We start from the raw sequence: 12423 nt of genomic DNA, 5'->3' as shown, positions 1-12423 counted from the left end.
ACTCTATTCCCATCAGCACAAAAACAAACATCTCAAAGCAATCCCTATCAAAATACTAAAGACTTCTCCCACAGTACTAGAACAAATAATCCTAAAATTTATATGGAACCATAAAAGACCCCAAACAGCCATGGCAATCCTGAGAAACGAGAACAAAGGGGGAGGTATCATGCTACCTGATACCAAATCATACTATAAGGCCATAATAATCAAAACAGCATGTTAATGGCATAAAAACAGACACAGAGATCAATGGAACAGAATAGAGAGTCCAGAAATAAATGCATCCCTATATGGTCATTATATGGTCAATAAATGACCCTATATGGTCATTTAATCTATGACAATGGAAACAAGAATTTACATTGGGGTAAAGACAGTCTATTCAATAAATGGTGCTCGGAAAACTGGACACATACATGCAAAAAAAAATGAAACTGGAACACCTTCTTACACCATATAAAAGAATAAACTCAAAATGGATTAAAGACTTAAACGTAAGACCTGAAACCATAAAACTCCTAGAAGAAAATATAGGAAGTAAACACAGACATTACTCTTAATAATATTTTTACTGATATATCTCCTCAAGCAAGGAAACAAAAAGAAAAAATAAACAAATGGGACTACATCAAACTAAAAAGTTTTTTCACAGCAAAGGAAACCATCAACAAAACAAAAAGACATCCTACTGAAATGGGAGAAGATATTTGCCAATGATACATCTAATAAGGGGTTAATATCCAAAATTTATTTAAAAAACTCATACAACTCAACACCAAAAAAACAACCAGGGCCGGCCTGGTGGCTCAGGCGTTTGGTGTTCCATGCTCCTAACTCCGAAGGCTGCCGGTTCGATTCCCACATGGCCCAGTGGGCTGTCAACCACAAGGTTGACGGTTCAATTCCTCGAGTCCCGCAAGGGATGGTGGGCATCGCCCTCTGCTACTAAGATTGAACACGGCACCTTGAGCTGAGCTGCCACTGAGCTCCCGGATGGCTCAGTTGGTTGGAGCGCATCCTCTCAACCACAAGGTTGCCGGTTCGATTCCCGCAAGGGATGGTGGGCTGCTCCCCCTTTGAACTAGCAACGGCAACTGGACCTGGAGCTGAGCTGCGCCCTCCACAGCTAAGATCAAAAGGACAACATCTTGACTGGTAAAAAGTCCTGGAAGTACACACTGTTCCCCCATAAAGTCCTGTTCCCCTTCCCCAATAAAAAATAAAACAAAACAAAAAAAAAACAACCCAATTAAAAAACGAGCAGAGGACTTCACAGAAATCTCCAAAAAGGCCATACAGATGCCCAATAGACATGAAAAATGTTCAATGTCACTAGTTGTCAGAGAAATGCAAATAAAAACCACAATGAGATACCACCTCACTCCTGTCAGAATAGCCATCGTCACTATATCAACAAACAAGTGTTGACGAGGATGTGGAGAAAAGGAACCTGTGTGCACTGTTGGTGGGACTGCAAATTGGTGCAGCCACTATGGAAAACAGTATGGAGGTTCCTCAAAAAATTAAAAATAGAACTACCTTATGACCCAGCAATTCCATTACTGAGTATTTATCCAAAGAAATTCAAAACACTAATCTGAAAAAAATATATGAACCCCTATGTTTACCACAGCACTATTCACAATAGCCAACATATGGAAACAACCAAAATGCCGATCAATAGATGATTGGATAAAGAAATTGTGGTACATTTATACAATGGAGTATTACTCTGCCATAAAAAAGAATGAAATCTTACCATTTGCAACAACATGGATGGACCTAGAAGATATTTTGCTAAGTGAAATAAATCAGACTGAGAAAGACAAATACCATATGATCTCACTTATACGTGGACCCTAAAGAACAGAATAAACAAACAAAACAAACAGATTCATAGATACAGAGAACAAACTGATGGTTGCTAGATGGGAAGGGGTTGGGGGGATGGGTGATAAAGGTGAAGGGATTAGGAAGTACTAATTGGTAGTCACAAAATAGTCACAGGGATGTGTAATACAGTATGGGGAATATCAATAATGTTGTAAAAACTATGTAGGGTGTCAGATGGGTACTAGACTTATTGGGGGATCACTTCATAAATGATATAAATGCCTAACCACTGAAACTAATATAAAATAATATTGAATGTCAACTATAGTTCATATATATATATATATATATATAGTCACAGGATGTAAAGTCCAGCATAGGGAGTATAGTCAAGGGTACTGTAGTAGCTACATGCAGTGTCTGATGGGTAGTGGACTTGTTGGGGTTATCGCTTTGTGAGGGGTTTAAATGTCTAATCATTATCTTGCTTTGTACACCTGAAACTAACAAAATTAAAAATTTTTTTAAAAACTTACTACCAGTCAAAAAAAAAAAAGTAACCAACTATGGTGGAAACCACCCAAATGTCCATCAGGATAAATGGATAAACAAAATGTGATATTATATCCATACAACAAAATATTACTTCACCATAAAAAGGAAAGAAGTACTGATACATGCTACAATATAAACATTGAAAACATGATAAATGAGGCAGTCAGTTACAAAATATCACAGTATATGATTCCTCTCATATGAAAGTCCAGAATAGGGAAATCAAGAGAGATGGAAAATAGATTAGTGGTTGCTTAGCATTAGAGGACTGGGGGACTGAAGAAATAGCTACATAGGGGTAGCTATTTAGCTGAAGGATACAGTGTTTCTTCTTAAGGTGATAAAATGTTCTAAAATTGACTGTGGTAATGGTTGCACATATCCGTGAATACACTAATACCACTGAACTATACACTTTAAATTCACATGGTATTTGAATTATATCTCAATGAAGATGTTTTTTTAAAAAAAAATCCAATGAAATAAAATTGCCAGAAATCCTCACATCCCCCTTAAGCTTTTGCTCTGCTTTTTGGCCAAACCTTACAGAAGAATCAGTCTATACTTTGTTTCTGTCTTGACTTCTTTAATTACTATTTCTCTCTTTAAAGCTCCTTCTTTCTCAGTTCATTTTCCTTTTTTTCCTTGGTCTATTCCTTAGTAGTTTTCTCAACCAGGGTCTATCCGTGGTAAACTCTCAGTCTTTTTCTGAAAATGTCTCATTTGCCTTCTCTTTTAGGTAGGTACATAATTCTACATTGACAATTACATTCCCTTAGTGCTTTCAAGGTACTATTGTACTATCTGCTCTCCTCTAATAGTTTCTCTTTATTCTAATCAATATTGTTTTTCCTCTGAGAATTTTCTTCCTCCTTTCCTTCTTTCCTTCCTGCCTTCTTTCTTTCCTTCCTTCCTTCCTTTCTTTTAAGCAGGGTGTAGCTCACAGTGGCCCAAGCGGCGATCAAACCAGCAACTTTGGTCTAACCATGCTCTAACCAATTGAACCAAACAGCCACCCTCCTCTGAGAATCTCTTACGGACTGGGTTGAGATCTCTTACGGACTGGTGGTTGTTTCACAGTTGCTTCTGGAAGGTATTCCAATGATATTGCTATCCAAGATCAAAAATTTTTTTTAAAACTTTGAGATATAATTTTCATATCAAATCCACTCCTTTTAAGTGTACAAGTCAACAATTTTTAGTAAATTTATAGAGTTGTGCAAACATCACCAAAATCTAACTTTAGAATAATTTCATCACTCAAAAAAGTTCCCTCATATTCATTTGGAGTCCCAAGACCTTTTTTTTTTTCCTTATTTATCCACAGCCAGCCTGAGAGAAACAGGATTTCTTAATATCTCCCTCTGCCAGTGTAGATTTTTTTTCTAGATGATCTGTTCACTGAAGGTGCAGCCCAGACCCAGACTTTATAAACAAGGCCTCTATTCCAAACCTCAGCTCAGAAAAGCCCAAAGGGTCATCCCCCACCCCCAGTACCTGCTTAAATTTAAGTCCCCAGATTCTCAAGATGATACTCCCCACCCTCTCCACCGGCAGCAGCAGTGTCAGCTTACCACTCTCAGTTTCAGTTCCCACTTGGGCTCTAGCACTTGAGGATTTCACTTTCTTTCCTTTAAGCTTGATTATGCACTTGACAAAAATTGTTTTATTTCTATTTCCTTTCTCCTTTTTAGATGCTTGTAGCAAAAGGGTTTTCAGGTTATATTACTCTACTACCCCACTACCCAGCTAAAACTCTTTGACCCACTCCAACTAAACAGCTGTCTTCATTTCTCCACTTAAACGACATTTGTCAGTGATGCCAAACCTTGCCAAACCCAATGGTCAATTCTCAGTCCGCATTTTACCTTTCAGCAGCAAATGACAGCTGATGACTCCTGCCTTCCTGAAATTCTTTCTTCATCTAGTTTCAGATGCCACACTGTCCTGGCTAATCTCCAACCTCACTACTGCTCTTTCTCATTGTGTTTTGGTGGCTCCTACTCTGACTTCCTTTTAAATATTGGTAAGTTCCAAGGTGCAGTCTTCAAGTCTATTCTTTATTCTCAACACTCACTTTCTAAGTGATTTCATCTAATCCCATGGCTTTAAATAATATCTCTATACCGAACACCCTCAAATTTGTATTTCCAGTCCTGACATCATTCCACAGCTACAGATTTGTATATACAGCTGCCCACTCAACATCTCTACTTGGTAGCTAGTAGTTTTTGATTTTTTTATTTCTATATATTTCACCCCCAAAATCTGCTCCTTCTCAAGTATTTCTCACCTTAGTAAATTGCACCCAGTTTCTTAAGTCAACAAGTTAAGAGGTATCCAGAATTCCTCTTACTCTCAACTCACATCCAATCCTATTGACTCTACTTCAAAATGTACCCCAAATCTGACTGTCACACCTCTACCACTACTATCCTAAACCAAACCAAGATCATTTCCTACCTGAACTACTGCAACAATCTAACAGGATTCCCTACTTTTACTCTTGAACCCAGCAAAGTGACCTCTTTTTTAAAATAAATATTTTTAAAAAATTATTAGAGAATGGGGAGAGCATATGCAAAAATTTTTTTCAAGTAGTATTTTTAGTAATCACATTTGTAACAAGTGTTAGTGTTGTTGTACTAACAACACTATTGTGTATAATAAGGAATAAAATAAATGACAAATTGTGGCTTATTCCAATATTCTAATTCTATCATCCCCATAGCCTTAAGAATCAAGATTCTTGGAGTGGAAGAAAAGAGATGTAGATATAATACAGAGGCTCTGCAGTCTTGAATTTGAAGTACAAATTTTAATGAATGAGGTACTTTATCTTTAATATATGTAGATATGTATTTCTTAGCTATGTGCACAGAAAGGCCTAGAAAGTGTCCAATTAGGTAGCAATGAGCGTCCCTAGTCTTCAGATTACAGTAAAAATATATCATTTCTCACCAACAAAATAAAGGATTTCTGGGGGAAAAATGGCTAACTCCTGGTCGGGGGTATAAAATGGATAAGACAAGCCTAGTACATCTTACCATACCTAAAGATTACCAGGCCATGTCAGAAGGAATCAGGAGTCAATGGTGAGGCTCCCACTGGGCAAAGATGGACATTCTCAATTTCAATAATGATGAAAATGATGGTGGACTGAAACCCATCAAATATGTTTAAAACCATGACTCATACTGATACTAAAAAGAACTGGTCACCTTCAGAAGGTAACAGAGGACCAATTCATTCCCTTGTGAACTGGTAAATAAAGATAAAGAATCAAACATTTTTTCTACATGAATTGCACAATTGGTAACCAAATAACAGGTGAATGAATAAAAAAGAAAAAAATTAGAGTATCACCATTTTGTAAACCCAACAAATTAATATACATCTATATTAAGCATCAACAACTGCTAACATCACAAAAACAGAAAAAATAAGACAATATGTGCCTCTTATAGTCTTGCCCCACACTACCCACAGGGATTAGACATGAATCTGGCTGCCAATTTGTAGGAAATAATAGAGGAAAGAGGAACATATTGAACTGTATCATGAATATGTAACCAGGAGAATTGAGACTGTGGGAAACTATTCAGGTCAATTGGCTTGGGTTCTTCAATGATAAATAGTAAGAAAAAGAAAGAGATAGGGAATCTGTAGACTTAAAAGACACATCAAGTTGGTTTTTTAATAGGCAAAACTAAACTGTGGTGTCTAGGGATGTAACTTTAAGTGTGAAGTATTTTTAAAAACACAAGAAAATGGTTACTATAAAAGTTAGGATAATGGTTATTATGGAGGGGAGGGAGAGAGTTATCACTAAATTGGAGCACATGGAAGGGGCTCTTGGGGTGCGTGGCAGAGTTCTATTTCTTGATCTGGGTTGTAGTTATAAGGGGGTTAACTTATAATAATTTACTAAGCCATACATTTGTATGATTTTTGAATGTGTTTTATATTACATTGAAAATATCCATCGCATAAACAAACAAATAAGTGGGAACATTACTCCCCAACTTAAAACTCCCCCCAATGGCTTCTCACTGCAACTAAAATCAAATGTATACTTCTTACTATGGCTTACAAAGCACTGCATGATGGCGCCTGCCTATGTTTCTACCTTATCATCTCCACTCCTCACTCTGCTAGCCACTCTGGTCTTGCTCTTCCTCACATCCACCAAATTAATTTCTCCATCAGGAACCTTTGCACTTGTGCACTCTATCTAAGACACTCTTCTCCCAGACCTCGGAATAGCTCCCTTCATCATTTCACTGTTCAAAATATCACTTCAGAGAGGCTTTCCTTACCAATGTATTTAAAACAGCTCCCTACCTCCTCACCATTCTCTACATCTTTACTCTGTTTTCTTTTTTCATTAGTTTCAGGTGTACAAAACAATGTAACAGACATTTACACCCCTCACCAAGTGATAACCCCCCGCCTCCAATTTACTACCCCTCTGACATCGTATAATATATAGCTGTTACAATTCCATTGATTCTATTTCCTATGCTGTACTCCACATCCCGTGGCTACATATATATTATAGTTGACATTCAATATTATTCAGCTTCAGATGTATAAAGCAGTGGTCAAGCATCTACATCGTCCATGAAGTGGCTTCCCTAATAAGACAAGTGTCCATCTGACACCCTACAAAATCTTTACAACATTATTGATTATATTCCCCGAACTGTCTTTCATTTCCCGGTGGCAATCTTGTGCTTACTGATTGTGCTTTCGAATCCCTTCACCTTCTCCTTCATCCCCAATCCCCTCCTAAATAGCAACCCTCAGTTTTTCCTCTATGTCTCTGAGCCTATTTTTGTTTGATTTGCTCATTTATTCTGTTCTTTAAATTCCACATATAAGTGAGATCATATGGTATTTGTCTTTCTCTGACTTATTTTACTTGGCATAATGTTCTCTAGGTCCATCCATGTTTTATTTCTTGTCTATTTGCCTATTTGTTATTTCCTGTGTACTCCACTAGATAGTAAGCTCCATGGGGGCAGAGACTTGGTCTGTTTGTTTACTGTTTCATCTCCAACTTCTAGAATAGTATCTGACACATAATAGTACAAAATAAATATTTTTTGAGTGGGTGAATGAATGAATTCACTATACTGCTTCTCAAAGTATTCTAACACAAAGGGTTAAGGAGAGCCTCTTAGACTCTTTCCCCAGGCTTACAGTCAATGCTAAAATTGTACATTCTGGACACCCAATAAAAATGTCAGAAAGCGACTCTTCCATTACCACACACCCTACCCACGGTTATACTTTCTTCTTTGTTTAACAAAAAAACAAACAACATTCTAACACTGCCCTCCTGTAATGGGCTTTCATTCAAAGACAGGAGTTTATTAGATCATGTACCACCAAAGTTTTTATCATTTATGTGGTTTTCCTTTGAATATCATTTCTTTTCATAACTGGTCACACTCACACTTAAACAATAAGTCCTACTAAGTGCCTGACCCAGAGGAAAGAGGGAAGTCAGAGAAGACGAATAATCCTCAAGTCCCTTCTTCCTGTTTCTCCCTTAAGGTAGGCTCAGTAGGATTGAAATAATTATTGAAAATAAATGTCTATCAAGAAAACAAACAAACAAACAAAAAGAGAAAGAACCCAGGTACCAAGATAGGTCAATAATCCACAGAGTGGACATTAGAAGCACCTTTAACATGAAAAAATGAAAACAAAGTACAAAAAGGTGGGGGGAAGAGGAAAAGGGATCTAAGAGGGAGGCAGGGAAAAAAAAAAGGAAACAGGCCCTTATACATTGCTAATCATTCCAGTTTCATCAGACCAATTTTAGGTTTCCAAATACATACCTCTGCATCTGAACAGTAGAGCTAGGCCCGTTCTGTACATCTCCTTGGCCAAACTGGCCATATGCACCCTGGCCACAAGGGGCCTGTGCTATTGAGGCTGGAGGTGCCCCAGAAGAAGATGGGGCTCTTGACACACCTGAGGGTAAAGGACAGAAACTCAGTGATTGGGAAATGACTTTCTCCTCCATCCTTAGCAAGCAATGCAAAGCAAGGATCAACAGGCTCAGACCTTCACTGGCCCATTACCACAACTTTGTAATGAAAAGGACAGCATCAGCACGCAAGTCTAGCTACACAGATTCTGAACACTGATGCCCACCAGAGAGCCTCCACTCTCCCAGGGAGGGATATTACAAGTGAAGCTGTAGCCAGAGCCACAATAATGTAGGGGCTTCCTATGATCACCATACACTCTCACTCAGTCCAGGATAGTCTACTGTTCTTACCCCTAGACAAAAAGTCAGTTCTTTTAAGGAAAAGATCCTACTCCAGAAACTAGAAACTTAGAGCATATATGAAAAAGGTGGCATAGAAGATGAAAAAGGTGGGCACCTCTTGGGGAGACTATTCTGCCAACCTCCTCTTCATATATTCTACTTATCCTAAACATTTTCTTTTCATCCACTTCTAAGTTTTAACTCTCCCAATAGCACATGGCCCAGAAAAATGTTTCCACAGGTTGGAGACTTTTGTTTTTGTCCAACAGTTTAGTCAGGAGAGTTGGCCTGCCCTTCCATTACTGCTTCCACCTATGTCTTCACAAAATATGGACGCCATCCTTTCCACTCATCAGCACTGCCATGAAAGCTACTTCTACCACCCCCAATCGTCCTGTCTGAATATTACCCCCAACCGTCCTTCCCACATGAAATTCACGAAGAAAGCAATTAGTTACTTGACACATTACTTTGGAAATGTTCAAACATTTGTTTTTCTTTTGTTCTGCCCTTAGTAGAGATTAGACACTACAGAACCTATCCACAGAGACATGATTAATCTGAACCTGCTCACTAGTCATCACAGAACCAGGTATGTTTTCCTCTCAGTAACAAAGCTTCCTCTTGAGGCAACGCCAAACTCCATCTTGATAAGCCAGGACTTGACAGATCAGAGGTGGACTCTGTCCAGCCAAAGTCCTAACCCAGAGTAAGCCTCTTCCAGAGACCTGAGACCTAATCTTATCACTTCATGAATTTTTTTTCCAAGTTATAATTAAAATGGTAATAATGGTAATATTTCATTTCCCATTTCTCAACTATGCCTCCTTTGTGCCTTCTTTTCCCATATCTCTTTATGTAATTTACTCTCCTGAAAAGTATACAGCATTTGGCATATCCTAAGTCCTCAGCTAGCCTAACTAAAGATCTACAGCTAACAAGTTTCTAAAAGGCCCTTATGGATAGATAATCTGTAGAATACCAGCTGCTCTTCTTGAAAAAGTAATGTAAAAGCCAAACACTGATTTTAAGGCAGCACCAGATTAATCTCTTGTTGCCCTGATATTGCAGAGCCTCTAAGAAGAAGAGGAAACTCAAACAAAGGGAAACGAATTGTATCAACAGAAAGATATGAGAGGCACCAAAAATCAGGCACACAAACACCACCCTTTTCATCCATGAACTAGCTCCCCGTGTCCCCGAGTCATTTATAGATAGAACCGTTAGTCTAACGAGAGACACTATCAATATACTTGAGGAACAAGTAATTTCAGGAAGACTTTAGGTCAATAGGAAATACTCAGTTCTGGTCACAGGCTCTGGAGGAGCTATGACCACAACCCTTCCATTCATCTGTGAATAATGCAGCAAGGTGAGGCTGCACAGGGTGACACCCACAGGAAATGAAGTGCCATTGAACATGGAAGATGTGCTCCTACTAAAGGTCTTAAGGCAAAAACACTGTCACCTTATGTAAAAACAGGGAGGGGCAGACTGCCCACAGGGCTCTCAGTGACCAAGAGCCAGATTCATGTTCCTCAATCCAAGTCACCCAGCTCTCTAGGAAACTTAAGTAGGGCAATACAACCCGACCAAAAGACTACTGATTCCCCTCCTTAGCTCCTTAGCAAACTTGGAAACATACCTGGGGGAGGTGGTTGCTGATAGCCTGGTACTGGCCCATTGTAGGCTCCATAGGGGGTGGCAGGAGCTGTGGACCCTGGTTGCCCACCATAGCTGGACTGATGATACCCTGGGTAGACGGGCTGGGGCTGCCCAAATGGCGGCACAGGTGGAGCTGACTGGTTGACGTTCATTATGACAGCATCCCCGACTTGGTCTCACCTATTAGATGAGAGAGAAGAAAAGAAATTAGTCAAAATCAACTTTCTGAAAAGAGAGCAACTATTCAGGGTAGGAAGAACAGAAGATAAAAAAAAGGATTGACCTTATCAGGTAGTGATCAGCCTAATCATTCCCACACTACCACAGGATCTTTGTAATTTTCTGCCCCAGCCAGTAGCCAGATTACCTCCTCAAAGTAAGGATTTTGTTACGGAACCCCATGCTTTGTTACTGCCAAGAGGGTATAAATTTCAACTTCAGATAGGCCCACTGGAATGGAACAGTAGCCTCCACTCCCCAGTGGTATGATTTCTAGTGTCTAGACACACAAGGAGTCCTGCCACTGATGAACTACTGTGATATTGCAGGTAAATGAAACAATGTTCCCACTTTCCATTCATTCACTCTAGCATCCATTCATTCAACAAACACTGAATACCCTCTAGTGTGCTAGTCATTTTTAATCACACAGGCTACATGTCTAAAACACAGCAGGTAAATTCCCTCCCCCTCAAAAGACAAATTTTAGAATAACTGATTAGAGAAATAACAGTCTTTGACTAAACTGCAATAATCCAAATGCTACTCCATCTCCAGTCTTCCCACCAAAAGAGTGTATGGACCTTAGAACTGAAGCATTAAAATCATTAAATGTAAAGGACACCTAAACTCTAGCAAGGTACCAGATTAGAACTGAGTGAGGCCAGGCATAAAAAACTTCTCACAACAACCTTGGGAAACTGTTCAAGGATCAGCAGCTAAGTTAGATTTCATGGAAAAAAGATCATTCACTTCATCCATCAAGCAGAGGGACTATGAGGATTCCAAATCCCAATGCATTCTTCCAACTCTCCTGTTTCTGCTCTCCTTATATACTTGTCATGAATCTAGGCCACCACCAAAATTGTTACAATCTTGCCCAGCAACAGAGGAATTAATTAGAGGGCCTTTCCTGGGTCCTTCCAAGAACAGGATTACCTGCTCACGTCTACTCTAAACAGCCTTATCATTCCAACTATCCTATAAACAGAAGAGGCCCAGGAAGCAGGAGATCTCACAGCTGCTGCAGTGGAACAATGGGCCTCTCCCCTTTGCTAGGAAGGGTCATCTTGACTATAGAAAAGCTGAGCTGCTGCTGGACTAGAACTCTTCAGACTCCAAGCCATCTCAGACGTTCTTCCAAATCCTAAACCTTACAGAGGTCACAACACTAAGCTTAACAGATGTTCCCCTCCCGTTCATCTTCTTAAGTCAGTATGGGGGTGGGAGGGAGAGGAAAAGAGCTTCTTCTCCAGGAAATAATTCCCTCAAACACACACAAGAGTTTGGTGCAGGCTCAAGTTTCCATTCCATTCTGTGCGGACAGTCGAGGGTGACAACCCAGTGGGCGGGGCAAGCTTCCTAGAACTCTGGAAGTAGTCGAGCTGTGGAAGCTGGGAGCGCTGGGGATCGAGACTGAGAAGGCAAGCCAGCTTCTTGGGCCACGATGAGACAGAGGGCTGATCCATTAAGCACAGAGATCGACCGTCTTGCGCCCTACAGCAGGCTCGGGGCAGGAAGCGGGAGCCGGAATTTGGGCCGGGAGCAGAAGGGAGGGTAGGGTCTAAGACTGATCTTGGATTGTGGATGCTTGAGGTGAGGGTCTCTCACCGGGTCCCGCCCCAGGGCTCCTCCCTTCCTTCACAGACTGAACCCCGATCTGGCTAGTGATACCCCTGTCTCGCCTCGTCTTTCCTACCCACCAACCTCCCGATGCCACTCCTCACCCGGCTCCAGATCCAGGTTCGACTTCGTTCCTAACGTCAAGGCTCCCAGGCTCAACTTCCGGTTCCGAGGGGGCTGGCGCGTCGCCCCCGGAAGTTCCACCCCCACGCTCCAGGGCTGGGCCACTCCTTCTGCCA

The 12423-nt window shown here is 40.2% G+C and overlaps 1 protein-coding gene across 2 annotated transcripts in view; it reads right to left on the bottom strand.

Moving 5' to 3' along the window:
* The window catches only part of SEC24C (SEC24 homolog C, COPII coat complex component), a 26545-nt gene extending 14122 nt beyond the window's left edge, over positions 1-12423 (bottom strand). For both annotated transcript variants that reach the window (XM_033130745.1, XM_033130746.1), the window contains exons 1-3: positions 12289-12423; positions 10323-10522; positions 8241-8376 (exon numbers count right to left, since the gene is read on the bottom strand). In XM_033130745.1, coding sequence (XP_032986636.1) covers positions 8241-8376; positions 10323-10494 — 308 coding nt within the window. In that variant the 5' untranslated portion in view covers positions 10495-10522; positions 12289-12423. The remainder of the gene's footprint in view (positions 1-8240; positions 8377-10322; positions 10523-12288) is intronic.

The sequence above is a fragment of the Rhinolophus ferrumequinum genome, chromosome 16, assembly GCF_004115265.2.
Source record: "Rhinolophus ferrumequinum isolate MPI-CBG mRhiFer1 chromosome 16, mRhiFer1_v1.p, whole genome shotgun sequence".
NCBI lineage: Eukaryota > Metazoa > Chordata > Mammalia > Chiroptera > Rhinolophidae > Rhinolophus > Rhinolophus ferrumequinum.
The sequence above is the reverse complement of the archived record's forward strand: the minus strand, read 5'-3'. Positions and strand labels throughout refer to the sequence as shown.